General features: G+C 42.7%; 1 protein-coding gene across 1 annotated transcript in view; it reads right to left on the bottom strand.

Moving 5' to 3' along the window:
• The window catches only part of DNAAF8 (dynein axonemal assembly factor 8), a 98876-nt gene that overhangs the window by 39832 nt on the left and 36179 nt on the right, over window positions 1–22865 (bottom strand). Inside the window, 5 exon segments of the mRNA XM_064462233.1 lie at window positions 2566–2672; window positions 5449–5764; window positions 7909–8053; window positions 10308–10424; window positions 19539–19733. Of these exon segments, the coding sequence (XP_064318303.1) occupies window positions 2566–2672; window positions 5449–5764; window positions 7909–8053; window positions 10308–10424; window positions 19539–19733 (880 nt within the window).

Below are 22865 nucleotides of genomic sequence, written 5' to 3'. Positions count from 1 at the left end.
TGACCTTCACCTCACTCTTTGGTTTGGTACCATCTGTGGCTTCACACATTCCTGTCCTTGGCTATCATGATAATGGTATCAGCCTGCTCTCTCCTACCTGACACATCCACTGGGCCTGGCTCCTCATGCTCTCCTTGTATCCCTCAACCCAGTAGATAGGGTTGTAGAAGCAACTGAATTTATGTTGGGTTAGAACCTTGGGTTTTTAGGCTCCTGTTTTCTAAGTTGAACCCCAAGCTCACTGTCAACAGGGTAGCAACACGTGGTATGCGCAAGCTTACAGAAAGAGCCTACAGGACCTCCCAGGCACTGTCTAAGCCCCATTTTGGGTCCTACAGGACAAGCTCAAGACTTCTCCCTGAAGCCTTTCATCTACCTAAAGTCTTTGCTATGTTCAAATCTTATCTTTGGTCTCTGCTTTTACCACCATCTTCATTATTACAGTGTCCTAGTCCTAAGATAGCTTTCTTTTTTCTCTGCACGCAATGTACATTTAGATCTCCATAATCTGCCAAGAGCAAGCTCTGAAGATAAATCCTCAGTATCACTTCTACGTTGGTTTGCTCTACACTGCCCCATTAATTTCTCTGAGCTCTAACCAAATGATATAATGGGGCTGGAAGTATTTTAGTCTCTGTGTCCCAATTACACTTGTTTGGGGGGGTAGGACTATCAGCACTGAATGTTTCTTTTGGTTCTAGACCTTGTGATATGGATATCTGTCCCCCTCAAGAATCTGACCAAGGCTCAGCCTGGTAGTTCAAAGCAATGGCAACAAGAGAAAGCTTGTGTTTATTACAAAGCATGGCACAGGCAGTGTCTCTTTGCCTAAAATTTCTATTTGGCTTTATGGGCCAGACTTTTTGTAGGCTTTGGGCCAGACTGACATTAGTGCCACATTCATTATATGTGAACTGCCACAATTTAGGTTTGCAGGTAGTAAGATTTTGGTTCCTCTATAGTTGATTACACTTTAATTTTTTTTCTATATATGCATATCCCAAATCAACAAGAATACCTGCTGGAGTCAGTAAAACTTTGATTACTGAGAAGGGGCAAATATACCTGGTGGGAGCAGCAGTATATTTGTTCTGCTTGATCTGCGTGGGTATATCTTCCTGTCTCCATGAGAAGCTGCTGGAAACCTAAGGGAAGGAGCCAGCGAATGCTTCCTTTCCTTAAAACCACATAGGTGTCTGCTCCCAGACCAGATTTTCAGCTTCTCTTTTAAGAGTCATGATACAGTCACCTATCTGAGGAGAAAAGCTTGAAAGTGACTTCCTGAGCCCAAATACAGATGGAACATGGTGTGGTGTAACTCAGCAGCCCACATCAAATGTGAATCATTAATGGCCATAAAAGGAAGGAGAGGCAGAAAATGTGACTCATTCCATCAGCAGCAACCAGCTGCCATCAATACCAATCCCATATAACACAGGGCCAATGGCTGTCTGCCAAGCTACTTGAGTTAACATGCCCAGTTATACGAAAGAGTATCTCAAAGGTGAGACTTTTTTTTCATTTTCCCTTCCCCATTTTCTTACTGTCACCCCCTCTGTCACTGTAATTATTTTGGCTTATGCTCTCATTCTTTTCTTATATGTTCTTTCCTTTGGCAATATAATTTTCCGTGCCTTCTTTCTATGTCAGTACAACCCTACTTTCCTTCTGCCGTCTTCTCCCTGACAGCTGCTAGGCTTCCACACCCCTCAGTTTTTGTTTGTTTTTTTCCCCACCCCCTGTGAAACTACCTTTAATTGTGGGAGTAGAAACCGGATAGCAATTGTCTAATAGCATTGTCTAAAAATCACTCGTGTCTGAGATATGCTGTGCCACACCCCACTACAAAAGACTGGCAGCATGTTGGCCTGCTATGGCAGGCACCCATATACCACACAGATCCTTCTTAGCCAGCTATAAGGCCTGCACGCCTTAGCAGGTTTCCCTTGAACACAGTAAGCTTGCTGCTAGCTAAGTGCAAATTCAGGATCTGGAAGACTACTCCTACAAAGGGAAAAAGGGGATTTGGGCCGAGCCAGGGGATAGCCAGTTAATACTAGCCCCATGAAGTGCTTTCTCTTCTGACTGTGTGGTCAGTCCTGCCCTGAATGAAGTCTTAACCATTTTATACCCACGATGATTTTATTCAACTTTTCACCAGTAGAGATAGATGATCTCTAATCAGATAAACATGTAGTTTAAGAACAGTTAGGTCTTGACATGACTGTTTCTTTACAAATAGGCCCCTATGTGCAGAGATTCCCCGTGAGGTCATGGGGTTTTTGTTTGTGTTTTTTATTTTTTTACCCTTCAGTGAAATCTAAGCAGTCTACAGGACTCTAGCAGCTACTCCCATGAGGAGGATGAGGCGGTAACATTCCTCTGTCACTTCATTTTAGGCATCAGTGTTTCAGTAGAAATTAATTCCTGGCTCTAAAGCTGGCCAGGTCACAGCACTGAGCAGTCCAGGGAGGCAGAATTTTGCAAAATAGGTGGGCTGGACGGAAGTCATTTTGTCAGTGAAGGAGAACAATAAAACGTCAAGATTCATTCCCTAACACCAACCTTTGGTAGTTGAGACAAGCATCTCCAGAGGTCGAGACAGCACCATGCCCTGGAGATCAACCTTTTCTTCATCTGCTTCTGCCCTACTTGATTAAGGACTCTGGGAGCTGAAGAAAAATGATAAATATTAAAAGCTGTTATGTTAGGTTCTGAATCAAACCTACTTTCTGCAACAACAGAAGCTTCTCTGGCAAAACTGCTTTACTGGAAAAGCCATTTCAATCCCTTGTCTGTAACATGAGCTGCATCATGGTCTCTCTGAAGATCTTTTTATATTACTCCCCCTGAGGCTCTCTGTGTTAAATTAAAAGTAGCTAATGCAAAGTAGCCAGCTTCGATAGGAAATCTGGGAATCAGGAAATACGTCAGGCTGTATTACCAGAGCTTTTCCTACCCACAGATACATCATGGTTGCTGTTCAATTTTGGTTCTTTAGCTGGAGTTTAACCAGTTTTTAAGATTCATGTTGGGCAACAAGCACAATCAAGTCTGGCAGAGATGTTCATGGCAGTGAAACCTCTACAACATTCCTGCACACCCCACAGGACCAAATCACAGCAGAGTGAACATAAGGTTCTGAAAGCCAGGAAGCTCCACTAAGCTAGAGTTAGAGCACAACACAAACTGCAGCCTGTGAAAACTGTGTGTGAGAGTCTGGCTAGGTCTGTGAAGTGCAGGCTGCTCACGCAAACCTGCCTGCCTCAACGCCTGCCACCACTGAGTTGCCTGGAGTACATCTGCTTGTTCACTCCCAGGAGACCACAGCATTTGCAAGTATAATCTGAAAACTGCAATCTGAGTTGCAGTTTGTGTTCTTGTCTCCCAATAGACCAAATTACCAGCATTAGGAGAAAGACAAGTGCATTATTTAGGAAGCAGAGCCACTCTGGACTGGCTAATTTATACCAGAAGAGCAGAATTCATCATTTTTGTAAGAAGAAAAAAGCATCCCTGGGAAAAATAAACAAATAAATAAAGAGAAGGAAACTTTGCCAAATTGATTTTTGTCAAATCTTAAAAGTAAAAATGGTGACAGTCACTGTTAATAGCCACGCAGAACTGAACTCTGACACACAGTCCCTCCACAAGCATCAGACTAATCCTACATGGGTGCACTTACCACTCTGCAGAAGGTGCCAACAGGACTGCAGACTACCTCACCTCTAGCCTGCTACCACTGACACAGTGTGCCACACTGCACCCAGCATCCAGGATCAGGAGGATATCTTTAAAAACCTGCCCAGAACTTTCAGTTGCAGGACCTTGTCTGAGCTTTCTGCAGAGGAGTTTCACCACAGCGTCATTTATTCAAGTTCAGCAATATTAAAAAGGGATGCCCAGGGCCTGAAAACCCCAGTGTAGAGGCTGGCCTGTGTGACAAGCATGACAGCCAGGGAGAGGAGATCTGTAATTTGATATTCTCCTGGTTGGTGGGAATTCCTTGAAGCCCTAAGCCAAAGCTTTTGATAAAGTACTGTAGAACAAATGCTTCAAGCCACAGATCTACCTATGCTTGGAACAACCACAGGGGTGTCTTTCATCAGCCAAAAAAAGACAAGCGTGTATTTTATTCCCTCTGCAGGCCAGTCTACTCTGATCCTCCAAAGGAAAGGGACCCTCTGAGTGCAGCAGAGCCCTTCACTTACACACACAGAATTAAACATGCTTCCTGCATCCTTAGGTTTGAGTCTCTGTCCAGGAAGCTGCAAAATTGTCAGGAAGGGAAGTGATTTGTGATGTACTAAGTACTTGCCTTTATTAAGGAAAAGCTGCAGAGAGGTTTGGGAACAGAGTGCTGGGAAGGAGTGCAAAAGAGTCCAGGCTACTGATCCAGCCTTCCCTCTGCCTCTTGGCAGGTGCAGATGGTGTGCAAGAGCTGCTCAGCGTGGGCTTCCACAGAGCTGCTGAAGCTTTGCTCCCTGTCTCCCACCCCTTTCCCTCACACACCTCTGCTCTGCTAAGTAAGGCCAATAGCAGGCATTCTGGGAGCCTAACATCAGTGTTATAAACTGAGCAACTTTATGATTAAAAAACATTAAGTAAATTTGTTTCTATTCAAGACAGTCTAAGTGAGTCTTTGGGAGCTCTAGTCACCCTCCCTGTAGCATTACACAGCAGAGCACAGAGTCTAGGTTGCATGATGGATTAATAAATGCTTAAGAGCCCAGTTCCCTCTGCAACCAGATCCAGATCCATCTGAGAGAGATTCCAGGCTCCTGAATGTCACTTGTTCTCAGCACTTTTTGATGCCCTATTGCTATGCCATCAGGTCCTAAATTGCATTTCTCATGCTGTTTGCTAGAGTTAAAAGTTTATAAGCTACCCTTCATTTTCACACACTTCTGTCATAATCCTTCAAAGAACCTTTTCCACCTGAAGCCCCTTATCTCTAATCAGTTGATATGAAAGGGACATAGGGCAAAGCTAGATGAAGCTTTCTAGCAAAGGGCTACTCAGTGGCACGTACTTGCAGCCCTTTTCCAGCACCAGGCACAGCTGGAAGAGGTCTAAAATCAGTCTGACCAGATGTTTCAGGCACAGCAGGCTCTGTAGAAGGTGCTGCAAGTGTATGAATTACAGGCTTATCTATCAGGGAACAAGAGATGGGCAGCAACTGCAAGAGTCCCGCACCTGACACCTCAACACATTAGTATGTGCTGCAGAGGAGACAGTCCTGTGCAAGAGGGACTTTTGCAGACTCTAGTAACTGGTTTGAAAATACAAAAGTAGACAGATGGCTCCCACCCTGCACTCTTGCTCACTGAGAACTTTAGCAGAAGGCTGATACATAAAGACAAAGCACGCTAGCTGCGTGCCTACCTGGCCTCCATGTCACACTGCCTGTGAAAACAACCGTAGTTCAAAAACATCCAGGGCCATCACCTTGCTCTGTTGTTGCATAGGAAAGCTGGATCCAGGACACTAGCACTCAGGGCTGTGTCAGCAGCCCTCCCTCCAAACTAGAGACACAGCTCCCTGTGCACACGGTTGTCCAGGTGAGGCAGGTAGATGTGAGGTTCCACTTGGCTCCTGTGGTAGATGGCATTGATGGAACTGCAGTCTGTCACGCTCACCAGCTGCGGATCAGATGGCCCAATGTAACACTGCAAGGTGCAACATGCTTTAGGCCCCCTCAGGCCCAATGCCAGCACTGGTGGAACCTTGCCAGTCTTTGAAGTATAGGAAGAAGGCAGTTTTTCTGTGAAAGACAAACACATGTGTGACTAAAGCATGGAACAACCCACCTCAAGGTCATTCATTCCACTCAAGTGCTCTTTTCAAATCTCTCATAGCCAGACTTCAAAGTAGCCTCCAGGTTACCAGTCCTGTGGGTGATACGCTGGCAACCAGCTGCATCTTTTTACCAATAGTAAATCTGAGATTATTCAAGGTAGTCTGTTAAAGAAAGAGGAGCTGCTTGCCTCATATTTGCTGTGGAAAGAGTGTGCACAGCATTACTATGGTCAGGACTTTAACTGCTTGTGCAGTATGTTGTTCATGCCCACAAGGAAGGCTGGGGGATTGAAGGGGAGACAGGACAAGAACATGGGCCTGAGGAGAGGGATGTTTTCTGTAATTTTCATCAGATATAGGAAAACTGGGAAGGGGATCACAAGCTGGAAATCTGTTATTTTCTTCTTTTCTAGATTATTTCCTTGTGCATCAAATACAGACTTTGTACTATGTTATGACATTTCCAGGCAAATATTTGACCAGCTGCCCTTATTTCCCTCCAGGACTTGAAGTGTGGCTTCCCTTATTTCCTGCAACAACTTTTCCCTATGTCTTTGGCAAACTTTTCTCCATGCCTGCTGTCAGCATGGTTGGGGTCCGATAAATAACCCCAGAAAAAGAGCAAGTTTGGCTCCTCTGCAGTTTTTATTGCAGCTGTTAGAAAAAGCAACAATGTGTATAATTTTCTTCCCTGAGGTTTAAAACCATATTCAATTACATCATTTATTGCATAAGAATCAGAAGCCAGAACATAAGTCTCCAGAGCAGGTAGATAATGGAGAAACTGGCTGTATATATTTAAAATAGTAATTTTAAAGTTTCAATCTAAGGGTAAAAATCTAATTTACAAACTTGCATATCAGTTTTCGGCTCACATGAATTGACTCTTCATACAAAGTGTTCCTAAATAATGGTGCATGGTACAGAGCATTGAAGCAGATCTACTGCCTGTCATCTCCTAATGACTGGTGATTTTATAGTTTTCTTATTCGTTTCTGGAGTCCTCCTTCATTTCTCCAGCTGTCAGTATGAATGTATTATGTGCACAGTGCTGACACAACTGCAATCCCATTTCTAAGGCAGTCTGCTCCTATTGTTTTCAAATGTAAAAAGGGGGCAGGGAGACTGGAAAATTTTGCTCCGATTAAGCTTGTCTTCGCTCCCCTTCTGCCTGAGGAAAAGGAAACCCATTTCTCTCCCTCTCAGCCTGCCTATACCTTTCTCCAAGAGAAATGGATTGCCTGCATTCATGATGGTGTCACATACAAACCTTCCAGGAGAACTCCTTGGCTTAAAAGAAAGTACAAGCCATACTTTACTCCAGAGGCAATTGCTATACTTTGTGGCTAATGTAACGTCTGGTCCTCTGTGGTTATATTGCATTAGCAACTAATAATATTTCATACACACTTTAAGGCAGGCTTCATTGTCTCTATTTCACAAATGGAAAAAAAAAAGATTTGAGCAGTACAGGCCAATATTTGAAAACATTGTGTCTAATGTTAGAGGGATTCGAGTTCAGAGACCCATATAATTTTTGTTTGCCTTATCTTCTTGGTCTCTCACCTCAGACCATCTTCTATAGGTAAGTATGACATTTTGGTGATGGCTTCTCAGGCAATGCAATTACAGGATGGCTAGGTCAGTACTTCCCTTTTGCCCATGGTTCTGAAGTCCCACAGGCAATGGAATGGGGCAACTGAGGAAGAAGGAGGCTGGATTTTCTGCAGCTAAAACCTTCCAGAAAATCAGTGGGAACTAAGTATATTTAACTCACACAAGTCTGACCCTGGGGCTTATGTCTGGGAAAGATCGCTGCAAATGAATAATAACTAAAGTGGTCTGAGACACAAAAATGTATCACAAGTGAAAAATTCAACTAATAGATATTGAACACTGGGAATAGAGGGAGAGAAACAGACCAAGATCTTTTATCATTTCTTTTGGGAAAGATACAGGAACTGGTAAAGCAATGCTCATGTAAATCTTATACCCTCTCCCCCATGCCCACAGAACCACTCCACTCTTCACCTTAGTATATTTACAGATCTTTGCCTTCACCTCAGTATCACCACACGATGGAATCTGTGAAGGAAAACTAGACCTCACCTGAGCTAGAGCGCAGCACATCCTGCTGAGGATAGCGCAGGCGGAGTCCAGAGATATCCAGACCAGAACTGAGTACCAGCTGCAACATGTGGTGGGTAGCTAGGGGACTTTGGAAGAGAGTTTCAAACAGCAATACCATGGCAACCTGAACAGCAAGAACACATTGGAAAAATGAGCCAGATGCTTCCAAGCCCTCAGCAATCACACAGCTGTATCTCCTCTGCTCACCTTTAGTTCCCATACTTTATCTACATTGTAATAGATACAAAGAGGCTTTCTTTTATTTTATGTTTACGTGCAGTTCAGCACAGTAGGCTCTTACCTTCAGATTGAATCATAACTACCTATGATAATTATGATTTAATCTATTTCTGCTGAAATAGTTGTGCCTTTTGTCACATAAGCCTACTAATAAAAAACTGCAAGTTCTCCGGGGCAGAGACTGAAGCATATTGCTCCTGCTGCTTAACTTCACGCACTACCAAAAGATGGTTCAGTAATAACAAACCAACTGATTGTTCCTTTATACCTACAAAATGCCAAAATCAACATAAAAACACAAAACCAAAAGGCAGACACATCACTCGTACTGTCCCAATTTCACATTTTGAAATCTTCTTTACCCAATTAATGTAATTCAGCCCATACTAGGACATAGGAAGACATACACCAACACACACAGAATGTCTGTACCCAACAGGGAAGCAAATTATTGTTACCTTCCCATCAGAAGAAATATATTGTTTTGAAAAGTAGGTGCTTTACAACAGGAAGTTGTATGGTGCTGTGCATAAAAAATTGCCTAGCTGTAGATCAGAAAAGCATGAATGTACTGGCCTCAAATTTGTACATGGTTCTCCTGGATGTAAAGCAACACAATGCTACCCCCAGCAGCAAGCTTTATGGCTGCAGTGAACACCAAATGAATTCATCACTATTGGGCACTTTAAATGAAATGCTACTCCCCCATAAACACATTATGAGGTTTATACCATCATGATAAATGAAGACACAGATTTACTCAAATCATAAAAAAGTCATCTAATCAGGAATAAAAGCTCTATTTCTTTACGTTCATCTAGCTCAAGCTCTCCTCATATTAACCCAATATTCAAAGCAGCCAGTAAAGAAGTATTTTTCTCTAGCTGCTATGAGAGTCCTTGAGGCTTGACTGCCTGGGCTCAGGGCCAACTTTGATAATGCAGCTGTCCAGCACTGAGAAACCTCAGTAATTGCATGTCTCCCCTTTGCTTGGGAGACAGGCACTTGGCTTTGGTCTCCCTCTCAGCTTTGTTACAGGTATGCCTTGGCCCAGCCTCATATATCACTGATTCTGGCCATTACCCTAACCCGCTGATTTGACTTTCTGGCTTGGCCTTATCACTGTGACATCTTGCTTGACCCCGGTTACTGCTGCTAGACCTGCTCTGCTCTTCTTGCTTGGGTAACATGGGAGTGTGCCCTGCCCACGGGGTCTGGGCCATTGCCCACCTTGCTGTCAGTCTTGGCTCCTGGCTTGCGTTCCCTGACAGAGCATCCTGCCCTTGCTGTGAGAAGGTCTGTAATGGACCCACTAACAGCACTGAGGCAAGTTGAGGAACTGTAACTAAGACATGAAGCATTTCCTGACTGCACCAAGTACAAGGTAACTTCAGCTCCTAATTGTGGACTTCAAGCATCTTCCAGGAGCAACTTGGTACACTCTCAGCAACTGCTCAGGCTTGCTGCATGCTCAGGAAGAGCTTAATATATCTGCATCTCCCTCAATCAATGATAACAGGGAACCGAACTCTGTCAGATCAAACGTGCTGTTTTATGTTGCACAAGAGCTAAGAAAGGTGAGTTACCATAGTTAACAAGTTCTTGTACATGGGTGGAGGTCCAGTACATTTGCACTCCTAAATAGAGGTAAATATCAGCCTATTTGAGTTACTTTAACCTTCTTTTCATTTGGGGTAAACTAAGTAGAATTACTTCCTACTTGTCCATACAACACACACAGTTACTGTAGGTCAGGTAGATAGTACCAGAAACTTCAGAAGTTTTTTTTAATGTCTCGAGTGCAAGTTTAGAAAAAAAAAAAAGTATGTGTTGCCTTGCAGTCAAGTGGGTTTGGCTTATCAAAATTTTGTCTACTGTTTCCGATTCACACCTGGTTGGTAGCAATTTCTTCAACCCACACATTTCATAGTTTAATCTTCCATGGCTCAGGGCAATCAGCACATCAATACTGATGACAAAATACTCATCTGATATATTTAGGTCCAAGTGAGAAATACTTCAAGATCAGTATTTGTACCAAACCTTAGGACTGAAATATTCCAGGTCACTTAATAGTCTCTCAACTACCCACATCATCCTACAAGACAGAAAGGAGTGGTTTGGTGGGTCTTTTTTACCTCAGTGTCTGTATCACTGCAAGCCTCAACGTCGCTGCTAGTAGGGAAGTATTTTTAATCAGTTTCAGCTGTCTGCCAGTAAAATCCATTTGGGACCGCAAACACCTTCTCTACTGCCTGAAATGCACAAAGGACATATCTTACCTGTGTGTTATCCTGATCCCTCAAAATAAAGGGCTAGGAAAAAACCAGTATTTTATGGCTAGAAAGCCCATAAGGATGCACGTCAATGGATTAAACTAATTATTCCAGTGTCATTAATCTATTGTTTTCTCTCTTACAACAATATCACTAGCTCCAATTAAGTGATATCCCAATAATATGAATCGGCAAGTGCTTTCTGAAAGACTGAACATTCTCAGGGTCCAACCCAGTACCCTCCATCAAGCAGAGAACCCACTGACATGAACAGGAGTTGCATGCAAAAGGCACTGCAGGATCAGGCTGAGCAGCTCAAGACCTTGATTCTCCATGACTGTGCTGAGCATTCAGCAGAAAAGGGCTTTGTTAAGGGAATGCTCTAATTAACTAATCAAACTGAAGGGTAGGGAAAGAATTACATGAACTTCTACATGCTTGTAACCAAAATAGGACATTGCTCCTGTGCTCATGTCACCACAAGTGACACATATCTGTAAGTCTCATTGTGCCGCATACTCATGGATAGGCAAAGAGGCTCTGGCATTTAGGTCACAGCCTTACAGAAGCGTAGCATTTCTCAATCTCAGCATGTTATTTTGTTTCTCATACATTTTCTGGGCAGCCAGGCAAGCAACCTGCACAAGTGCAAGTTTAAAGATGTGTCACTCATAAGAATTTGCTGTGACTACATGCTCAGTAAGCAAGGCCATAGTCTGGGAACAAATGCAGCTTAAGTTATGTTTGTCAAGTTCTGGTTTGTGAAGAAGTGATGTTCGTAGCTATGCCACAGTTGAGCATTCCAGAAGTACAGATGCATTTAATCAGAGTTCACACTGGGCGGGACTTATTTCAAGATCAGAAAAAAAAAATACCCAAATGTCACTTTCAAGACATAGGCTCAGGTGGTATAAATCAGAGTAGCTTCACTATTTTTAAAGACACGACTTTGATTCACAGCAGTCATTGATCTGTCCTCATCTCACATGGACAGACATTTAAAAAAGGAATTAAATTTCAACATGATTTCATCAGTATTTCTATTATGGGTAGAAAAAGGACTAACACTGCATGAAGAAGCATCCATTCGAGGTACATATAACGCTGTTTAATTGTGCAATCACCTGTTTTTTTGCTGCTGCTTGGCAAATGATAGGCACTTCATATCATTCTACAAATGTTTAAAACCAACAACCAGAAAATGAAATTAATTTGAATAATATTAAAAACCCTCTGACATCTGCCTTTCTGCTTCAGCAACCTTTTGTGTTTTCTCCTTCCTCTATTTCCCGTGCTTCATGAGATATTTGCCTCAAAGCAGAACTGGGGATTTCACTTTTCACCCGGTTTCAGTCAACAAAATGACACCAAACCAAAAGCTTTGACATCTCTCAATGGATTTGTCGATTTTTGTCCTGCAGTTAATCATTCACGAGCCTCCACTTGTGATATTATACCTGGCTGCTGTGGAAAATACTGTCACAGGAATAGCAAGAAATAATTGATTGTCGTGGTTTAGCCCCAGTCAGCAACCAAGCACCACCCAGCCACTCACTCACTCCCCCTTGGTGGGATGGGGGAGAGAATTGGAAGAGTAAAAGTGAGGCAACTCATAGTTTGAGATAAAGACAGTTTAATAGGTAAAGCAAAAGCTGCGGGCGGAAGCAAAGCAAAACAAGGAATTCATTCACCATTTCCCATGGGCAGGCAGGTGTTCAGCCATCTCCATGAAAGCAGGGCTCCATCACGCATAGTGGTTACTTGGGAAGACAAACGCCATCACTCCCAAGGTCCCCACTTCCTCCTTCTTCCCCCAGCTTTATATACCGAGCATGACGCCATATGGTATGGAATATCCCACTGGTCAGTTTGGGACAGCTGTCCTGGCTGTGTCCCCTCCCAACTTCTTGTGCACGTGGCAGAGCACAGGGAGCTGAAAAAGTCCTTGACCAGTGTAAGTGCTACTTAGCAACAACTAAAACATCTCCGCATTATCACCACTGTTTCCAGCAAAACTCCAAAACACAGCCCCATACTAGATACTACAAAGAAACTTAACTCTATCCCAGCTGAAACCAGGACATTGATCTAAGGAAACAGATTTCCAATGTTTGCTGCCAGCTGCTGCATGCAACACTGGCACAATGCAGTGAGCACAGACGAGTACTACATAATGGGAATGCAGCAAGACTCCAGTTTTCCGGAGTTCAGGCTGCTCCTTGAACAATCCTGAAGTCTATGAACTTTCAAGAAGGAAGAGAGAAGGGACAAATATGGTCAAACCAACACCAGCCTACACTTCCATAGAAACCTTCATTATAATCACCTAGCCCCAGTTAGGACACAGAGGATGCAAGCTGGGAAATCCAAGGTAAAAGCCGACCTTTATGAAGTACCATGGTGTAAGCTATGGAGCAGCTGCGACCCCAGGCATGCTGCTGCACCATTGGCCTCCCTCCCCACCACAGCAGGGATCTGGCCACACCTATCAGGGAACAAAGGCCTGTGGAAAACTTTTACTGTGATCTGTCAGATTCTGTTTTCTAGCAGCCAACCTGAATATGGTTTCACAGAACAACAGAAAATGAAGCTTGAGAAGTCTCCTAGAAATCCTTTTCCTCATGGGTAAAAATTACACATAGATGGCTGCACTACAACAGTCCCTTCTTTTTCCAGTCTAGCTAAAACATGCCAGTGGAGGAAAACTACTGACACTGCCTTCCTAAGCAATGCACTGGAAAAATAGGAAGAAAACAACTTTCCCATGTATGTAGGAGAGAATTGCATTGAGTCAGTTGTTATAATATTGAGATGAGCCCTATTTGACATATAATGCAGAGTGACCCTCTGCAGGCAGTTGCACGACCCCACTCTTATTTAAATAAATAGCATCAGAATCATCAAAATTATCTTCATGCTACTTTGGTGCTGCTTTTAATATTCCACAGTGAAAGAGAGGGTAGGCATGAGAATTTTATTGGTTTCACCTCAGGGCTGGTTCCTCTTTTACACCTCCAACAACATTACAGTAGCTGCAAAGCTTATGTGCAAACACAGCAGTTCAGAAAGTCTATCCCAGGACAGCTGATAAATCATCTCTGAATGCTGACCTGCCTCGTGGCGGGGAGGAGAGAAGACCCCCTCCCCATGCACTGCACAGAATGGTGAAGAGGCAGTCCAGCCTTTGATACCTAGCTGAAAATTCTTCTCCTCCGAGGTTATGCAGACTCAGAGCAGTGCAATAATGTCACGGTAAAGGCATTATACCAGGGAGGAGACATACCCTATAGTTAGCCAACAGCAGCTACAGCAGCCCCAGGGATACTTTAACTTATGCTCTGACAGGCTTCAAAACCCAGAATCATTTAACCATAACCTTTTTCATGACTGTGTCTCCCCCAGCCCCAGCTGTAAGAAAGCAGGGTTTCTTACAGCACCGATATCCTCTTCATCCATACTGCCATGAACAGAAAGAGCAGGAAGGGAGGGCATGTCATTAACCTCCCATTTGTAGTTATTCTTTTTTTGTCAATTATTCTTTTTCTTCTTTGTTTGAAGAGGCAAATTATGATCTCTGCTACCTTAACACACTGGAAAAGACCAATTTGTACCATAGCTAGGATTGAACGTGCACCATTTTTTCAAAAAGTGGTAAAAAGAAACCCAGAGTGACTGCTTTGTTTCAGACAGTATTACCAAGATGAAGTCAGACAGTTATGGGAAGGAAATCCACAGCAGAACAAAAATGTGTTGTAAAATACTGAGCTGAAACAAGAATAAGCACATTTTGGAGAAGACTGGAGCTGCATGCAGCGAAACCATGAATCTTTAACTGTCATATAGAAATATGACCAAATCCAGTATCTCTTCTTGCTTACAGCATCTTCTGTTCTCATTTCTAACAACAAAGAAATAGCTTTTGTTGTCAGATTACCTAAGAGAGTCTTTCAAGTTGCAGTGAGTCTTCTAGACTGCTTCCCAGCCACAGCAGGAAAACGGAAACTGCAGGAATAATTTCTGTGTATTCCACAATCTCATCTCCTCACGTGCAAGGTACTTTCCAGTGCAAAGATCTGTTCAGTCATAATCACTATGAGACAACATGCAAATCCCTTTGAGAAAGATACTGCACCCTCCACTACCTCTAGAGACAGATTGTAAATTCTGCATGTATATAACTTCACCCCCTCAACTCCACTGACCTCACCTGTGGCAGCAGAGGAAGCACTATTCTCACTCTAGCAAAGGCCTTGATACTAATGCATAGGCAAGGCACATGTCTGATGTGATTCACTGAATCATGCCCCTGCATTAAGCAGCATTATCCTCAAACTCTCTCTTCGCCCCGCTGTCATGAATCCCAATGCATTAGTGCAGTATTCCTTGTGGAATCCAGATTAACACAAATTTGAATTTGTTTCCTGCACTTCTTCCCTCCCTGGTGTGCATGCTCACTTCAGATGACTACTGAATTTAGTATAAGAAATGTGGAAGCACAGCAGGAAGATCCCAGGCAATAGAGGGTTGGGGATAGAGGGGGCCAGTTAAGAGCTTTGTTACTGAAGATGTACAATTCTGGTGACTTATTTCAGGCACTTTGAAGATGTATCTCACTTTCCCTTTCCCCCTTTCTGGATAGGAAAAGGGATATCTTAAAACACAGAAGAGAAAGGATGAGACAATGACTTTCACCCTTTCTGCCCATCATGCACAATACTAATGGCTAAGCACATTAGCACGACAGGTCTTTTAAGCTGCTCTTTTCTGGTGTAATTAGCCAAGGCCACAATTCAAACGTGAGCTATCAAATTTTAGGAAGAATGAAAAACCATAACGGCTTATTCCCCCCAAGCTATGCCAATCTTTGCACCAACTCTGGTAGACATCATTGTAGTCCTTTCTCCTTTTAAAGGTTAGGGTGTTTTAGTTACAAATATCAATGACAGCCTGAACTCCTGGCTCCACTAAAATCCATTACAAAGTCCAAGGGGGCTCAGATAGGGCCAGGATGTCATCTTCTCCCTTCTGCCTCATGAAAATACAGCCACACAGCTCTTTCATGTCTGCAGCTATGGTTAATTTCTATAAATTCATATAGATGGGGCCCCAGACAAATGTCTCATCCACAGATGAGACATATCCATGTGAAATCATCGGTCAGATGATGTGCTCTTGCCAAAGCTGTTGATACAGCTTTATCAGGCCACACACCAGACTCAGGGTGCTAGACAGGAGACCCAGTCCTTAGCACCAACTCAGGCAAAGACAAGACACAAGCAAGATTTGGAAAGCAAAGGGTGGAATGAACCTGTCCTTTTGAACCTCCTGTTTTACAACTTTAGCCTGGATTTCAAACCATCAAGCTGCTGGTCTTTGGGGCTGGCACCTGCCATGCTATAAGTCTCAATATCTTGCTGGCTCTGGTTTGGGGAAGCAGATGTAGAGGTGCTGTACCAGGTGTTTTATCCCCCCTAATGCCCATTTCAGCTGCTCAACAAACAAGTCTTTCAACCTTTGGCATCAGGCTCAGCAGAAGCTTCAGAGGAAGAAAGCACAGCCTTGAGCCACACACTAAATCTGAGAGCTCACAGCAATGTGTGGATCAGGTCTAACAGCTGCCCAAATTGTGTTTCACTCCAGGTAGCTCAGTCTGTGCCCTCCACCCACAAAACATTACATGGCCTAGCTTAGGTACTGCTTAAAGCTGCTAGTTTGCTTCTTTGCGCACAGCATGAAAGGAGAAAGAGGGAACACATGGGGCAATAACCTAAAATCAAAACAGCATAATTGCTAGCACCACAAGACACTGAACCACAGCATACCACCAGTTATTACAGTCTGAGATACATGAGAGGTGATGCCCACACATCCAAGGGCCTGAAGAGAGTTGGGTGAAAAGCTGATGTGGTACTAAGCAGCAGTTCTCTGAGAAGCTTCTCATTAGCAATGAGGTTAAAAGAAGTTATAGTAAAAGACAGCAGAAGATGCTGAAGCCACTCAGCAGGGCTAAGGCCATGATGCTTGTAAATGAAAACATCACAGCATTCAAACTCAGAAGCTACAGTCTTCTTGTTGAGCCCACACTAAAACACAGATTCACAAGTCTGAACGATCCTCTGGAAATGCCTCTCAATCCCTCCTCAGAGACCTCACCCAGAGTTAGGGCAATCACATATCTAAATTAGGGGCCTTAAGTGCACAAAGTAACAAGTGATGCATCCAGGCTGCTTTTCCACAGCATGAAACTGTGATGTCTAATTTCATCAGCAACGCATAGTCCTCCTGCTACACGATTATTTCAGTCTTTGAAAAAAGTTTGTAATTTTCAAACCTTGTATGTATGTGTGTACACATAGTCCTCCTCTGGTAATACAGTTACCATCAACTCTCTAGCAGAGAAATCCCAAAAGGCTGAAATACCACATTAAAGAACTGCTCTACTTTCTACAAGTCCACTCCCATACATCAAAATTCCTGTTAGTTCAGTCTGTGTTGTCTGAAGTTTTTGGCTGCATTGAGTTGCACCATCAGGGCAAATTTAGGTCCGTCGACCCAGTTCTGGAATTCTTAACTATGTCTAGGCAAAACTGCATTAAAAAAACCAACAAAACAAAAACCAAACAACAAACTGTGGAGCTTTAAGTAAAAAGCAAGGAGGGAACTTCGTGTAGATGTGCCCTTAAACAGTACTATTGTCTCAAAAAAATTAAACACAGCCCTTGCACTGGAAGTCAACAGGGAAACTAACTAACTAAAGGAGCAGCAAGTAGGAACCGATCACCAGAAGGTGCAACAAAAATCAGTTTTCTGGAACTAAAACAAACAAATAAAATCTCATTCACCTTGGCTTAGTGGGTGCTCCATTTCTTCCCTGAAACTTCATTGACATTATCACCCCTGCAATACTGCTACACCCTGACTCCTCTGTCACGGCAGGCACCTGTGTATGTTGTAAGCTCAAGGATATGCTCCGGAAGGTGACCAAAAAGATGGTGAGCATTAGGGGTTGCACCCTTTGGGCAAATGTCCCTGTGTCCAGAACAACTGAGAGCAAGAGAAATCCAGTGTGCCTTAATGGAACAAACAGGCAGAAGAAAAGCAGCATCAACACTGGCTACATTATGTTGTCTGCATCCCTAAGGTTAATGCTTGCATTCTAAGGCTTAACAGGAGAAAGTACTTTTACTTTATGTTAAAATGAAGAAATCCTCTTTTTGATGACAAGGCACATTGCATTTAATAACTTCCACAGGGATTATGTCACTTCTAACCTAACCTGGGGTTTTAATGACTGCATTGTCAGTTTACTCTTCATATCAAAAGTGAATTACTGCAGGTTAATAGGCTGTATGCTTAGCATTAATAAGAAAGCCTCAAAGAAAAATTGCAAGAGAAAAGCAATCTGTTTGGGGTCCAGAGCAGACTGAAAAAACCCTACACCAGTTGACTGAAAACAAGGCATTGGCTCATGCACTAACAAACAATGTGCTTAAAGGTTATTACAATTACTGCTAACAATTGCTCATAAAATCATATGCAGAGCTAGTCAGTACACAAGCATACAGCAATTTTACCTGATGTTCCTTCTCCCTCCACTCCTACCCTTTGTTTCATCAACCTGTCAGGATTTTTGTCTCATACCATAAGCTGCCTGGAGCAAAAAGAGGTATTCACTGCATGCTTTTCCATCACCCAGCAGCAGGTTCCTTGGTCTACTTAGTTTTGTATACAACACCTCAAAATAAATATAAATATATAAGAAGCAAGCATGGATCACTGTCCTTGTACAAAATCTTCAAGCCAATGAAGTTAAAAGTATTATATTGAATTTCCTGTGCAGCACTTTTTGGTTGTATTTTAATGACACTTGGTACCACTTTGTAAAGCTTCAGGGCAGACAAAGGGGTTAGCTGCTGCCTGAGCCTTTCTTTGCAAAATCAGCCCTTCTGTTTAACTGCAAGAAACACCTATCAGAAAGCCAGGCCTGGTAACCTGGGTGGCACAGAACATTTGAACTTAGGAAGAGAATGTGGTCTTTAAATTTACTCCAGTTTTTTTATGGCGTCAAGGCAAAGATCCACCCCCAGAAAGTGCCTGCTATCTTGCTGTTCAATTTCTAATGATTTATAATTCCCCTAATAAGGGATTTGCATAAAAGCCCTGGCTGTTTTAAATGATGCCTTATTTTATGCCTTAAAAGCATACAGTGGATTTATCTTTCACAAGTACATCATGCTGCTTTGTAGCACTTGCTTTTACTTGAAAGCTACAGTGACTGCAAATCAACGGCATTAAGCATCCTTTGCCTCCACGGAAGTGGGATAAACCTTTAGTGCACTGCTAAGCCCTTAAGCTTTCATGGCATTGATTTTCACAGAGTAGTAATCCCCAAATCTGGTTGAAATTGCTGAAAAACTTCTCATGCTACATTATTTCAGAGCTAAATTTTAAATTTCATTGTGAACCAGAACTGCAGTCTTCATCATTCCCCAGAATTGTGCCTCGAGGTTTTTGTTGATTTAGAAATACTGGGAAAAGAGCATGATTGTCCAAAGGCTGGTGATGTCATAGGAAAGAAATAAGTAGAACATTCCCTCAAATGGTATGGAAATCAGGTCATATTCGGTGCTTCTTTGAAAACCTGGTCTAAATATTGACACTGAGGTAGGATAGGCTGTTAAAGGCCTAATGGCAACATTGGATGACCTCAAGCAATAAACTTCCCCAGTAAGTATAATGAATTCTTGTAACATTTCATTCACTTGAATGCGTGTTATGGAGCATTTGCTAACCTGACAAGTGAAAAAGTTAATTATCATTCTACTTATAGACAGCATGAGGTGAATGTTCTTGCAGATGTCTGTAGGCAGGCAAATTATTTTAAACACTTGACTTTAAGAGGTGCTATGTCCTTGTAACCTCATACACTTCAGTGGAAATCTACTCTGCTTAGAAGCATTTGTTTTCAAACTATGTTTAAATATTTAGCTAAAGCAAAGGAGAATACCTGTTAACACTGGAAGAACACCAACTTTTACAGGATCTAATGAGAAAAAGAAAATTACCAGCAGTCCAAGCATTTCTGTACAGTACCTGAGGATCAGGATTAACAGCAGTGATGTAGCTGAGCAGGGCAGAGGGAATTTCAGGAAGAAGTGAACACAGCTGGTTTTGGAAGTGATTGACCAGTTCTGCCCTCCACCAGATAACTTCTGGAAGCCGTGTATAGGCTAGAAATGCAGAAATCTTCTGGTAAAAGATGGCTGTTCCTTGTAGAACTTTTTCAGTCTGCAAAGAGTTAATGGTTAAAGAACATTGATGATGGCCTCAGGTACTTTCTGTTCCATATCGTGCACCTGTAGCGGCTCTTTCTCTGTCTGCCACCTTCCCAGTCTCAAGTTTCACACCTCTGCCACACAGCTGCACTTCAGATTCTCCAAACCAAATCCCTACTATAATACCTCTCAGCCTCCCAAACCATCACACCCTGCATCCCTGCAACCAGAGCTCTAACCTTGTCCCCTCACCCACAGAAAGCACAATCTTCCCACAATGCTGGTATCACCCCAAAAAGTCTCTACTCCCATGTTCAAAGGCAGAACCAAAGGCCCTGACACTGTCAGGGCTCCTGATCCAGGAGATGTGACTCAAGAGCAGATGCTGTCCTGCAGCAGTCAGTGATGCTCATCAGCTGTGTGGAAGGGATCACACCATGAATTGGGGATATGCTTCCACATAGACTTGACTCAAAGTGCCCCTTGGTGAAGGCGCTGGCGAGGAGAGCTCTTGACATACTCAGACTGCTCAGTTAGAAAACTCCACCATGGATATGACTGGTGAGTTGACAGCAATATTCAGTTGGCTACAAGACACTGGAATAAGATAACTGGCTCATGACATCCATCAGCCTACAAATATTACTCTGAAGCAGATTACATACCACACTTAAAGAGTGTAAAAAGGCCATAAACAGGACCATAATACAGCCCAATACAATGAAACATTAATTTGCAAAGGGTTTCATAGGGATAAGTGAAAAGATTAATGTCAAGATTTTTAAAATATTGATACTAATATTAATATTGATACATTAATATTGAATACTGCACTGCTGAATTACAGTTTCCCATTATTTAACCTCCCCTCTAAGCCCCTTTGTTCTTCAAGGTTGGTTCTTAATTAGCAGGACTTCCAGAGAACAAAATCGGTGATCTCAATAAGACCCAATTAGAAATTAACAGAATCGACAATTATGCAAAACATCTTATCTACCCCAGCTATTATTGCACCTAGAAATCATAGCTCAAGCAGGAAAGGTCTGCAAAAAAGCCCCAAACCTAATAACAGAGATTGCAAACTCTTCTGAGCCACCACAGAATTGTTAAGTGGTGGAAGTGTACAGACAAGAACCACGTTGCTCTGTGCAGTGCTAGTGTGCCTAATTGGGAATGCTTAGTAGATTCTTAGAAAGCACACACTGTACAAATCTAATTCCCATCAGACATGCTTGTAACTGCAGCTTGTCTGTCAGCAGGCAAGGATTACAGGAGGTGAGCGTATAAGCATTTGCTCTGACAAGTCAAGAAACCAAAACCATCCTAGTTGAATAAGCCAAAAGGTTTATTGATCTGCAAAGAACAGCTCTTGCCTTGAGAAACTACTATTTTATTTGTATTCATAACCATTTGATCTTGGGATTGAGAACTAAAACGTGACAAACAATGAAAGACACACAGATGACAGTGAAGCTGCCAGTAAATAAATAGTTGATGGCTTAGAGATCTGGAATATAGCTCAGCTCCAGTTAATAATAACTGGGGCAGGGAGGGGGGGGAAGCCCAAACTAAACCCAACAGAAAACACAGCAACAACCTATAGCAAGATGAAACTAGCAGGCTGCCTTGGTCCAGTTCTCAGTGATGAACTGTACCCAATATTAGAGCTGCGACCCTACAGGAGGCAACAAGCCACAGGAACAAAGAACATCAAAGCCAATGAGACTGATAAATGCACTCAGCATGTTCAGCCACACCAGGGTTGGGAATTAACAGGGGGCAAGCTGGGGAAAGTGAAACCTTGCCTTGTTGATACAGGTCAGCTCTTAGGCTCTTAGACCCTTAGACCAGCAACCCAATGTCTGCTGTAAAAATCACATTCATATTACAGTCTGAGGAAAATCCATGGACAACTGTCATTTTGCTGCTGTTATGAGATACAAGTACAGACACACAAAGATGGGCATTTCTCTCCTAGCACCAAGCAGGCACAAATCTGTACCTACCATGTTGCATAATCTTGTACATACCCATCTTTGGCACTGAAAATGGACTCCGTACTCTACACATCAAGAACATTAAAATAGCAATTTGTCCTAATGCTTCTGGTTAACATTTACACTACTTGGTATGTCTTTTTTACATAATCCAAAAAAAAAGTAACTAAGATTTCCCTACATTCTTATAGCAAATAGATGCAACAAAAACGCCTGGAAACCCAGTCATGTTTTGAAGGTAAGCCTTGATAAATGGTTCTCTTTGTGCCCACAGGAGGCAACTGGAATAAGAACCAACAAGTGCCACAAGAGAATTCCCTTAGCTAATTCAACCATTAAAATACTGGTCATTAGCACTACAGTGAGAAACTAAGGCTTAAGTGTGAAGGGTAAAATCTACCACATTTCTCTCCAGCCATAGCTGAAGCTGCTCAAAGGGAGGAATGGGGCAATAGGACTAGTTGCTGTTTTCCTTGTCTCTGCTACAGCTGACATTTCTGAAAGACTTTTGTTGTTCCTATCAGCTTAAGTCTCTGTTGGGGAAAGAGCAGCAGCTTTACAAATGCCTCAGGAAATCAAAACTGACAAAAGTCATCGTTACCACCAAGACATACGATAGAGCCTCTAATGAGGGGAAACCTCAGTTACACATAGACTGGCTTTGAGGAATACATCCAAATGCCTGGTATGTTAGCTGCTGTGCATACTAGCTGGACAAAACAGCAGTGTCAGAAACTGTAAAAGGGGCAGCAGAGTAGCATTTACACTTTATATGCAGACTGGAAACTCTGTATGGCTTGTTTCGCCAACCTGTGACACAACCCTTCCCAACTCCAAGCAAATGTTCAGAGAAGCTTCACATGTTCATTCAATTACATGACACCAGATACATACCTTGAGCATAGTCAGTGCTCAATAATTTTGTTGCTTTGGCCACCTCATCAGGTGAAATCAGCAGAAAGCAACAAGGCAAGTAGTCAAAAGGCAGGTCAGTCTCTGTTCTTCAACTTTCTTTGCTCCATAGAGCATTTTTGTCAGTTGGGGGGGGGGGGGGGGGGGCGGTTTGGTTTTTAAAAATTTCTGTCCTCCTCCAAACAATCTTGAATTCAGTTGCCTTAGACAGAAATCAACATTAAGCCCTTGTCCAG

The sequence above is a fragment of the Phalacrocorax carbo genome, chromosome 10, assembly GCF_963921805.1.
Source record: "Phalacrocorax carbo chromosome 10, bPhaCar2.1, whole genome shotgun sequence".
NCBI lineage: Eukaryota > Metazoa > Chordata > Aves > Suliformes > Phalacrocoracidae > Phalacrocorax > Phalacrocorax carbo.
Note: the sequence above shows the minus strand (reverse complement) of the source record. Positions and strands in the feature narration are given on the sequence as shown.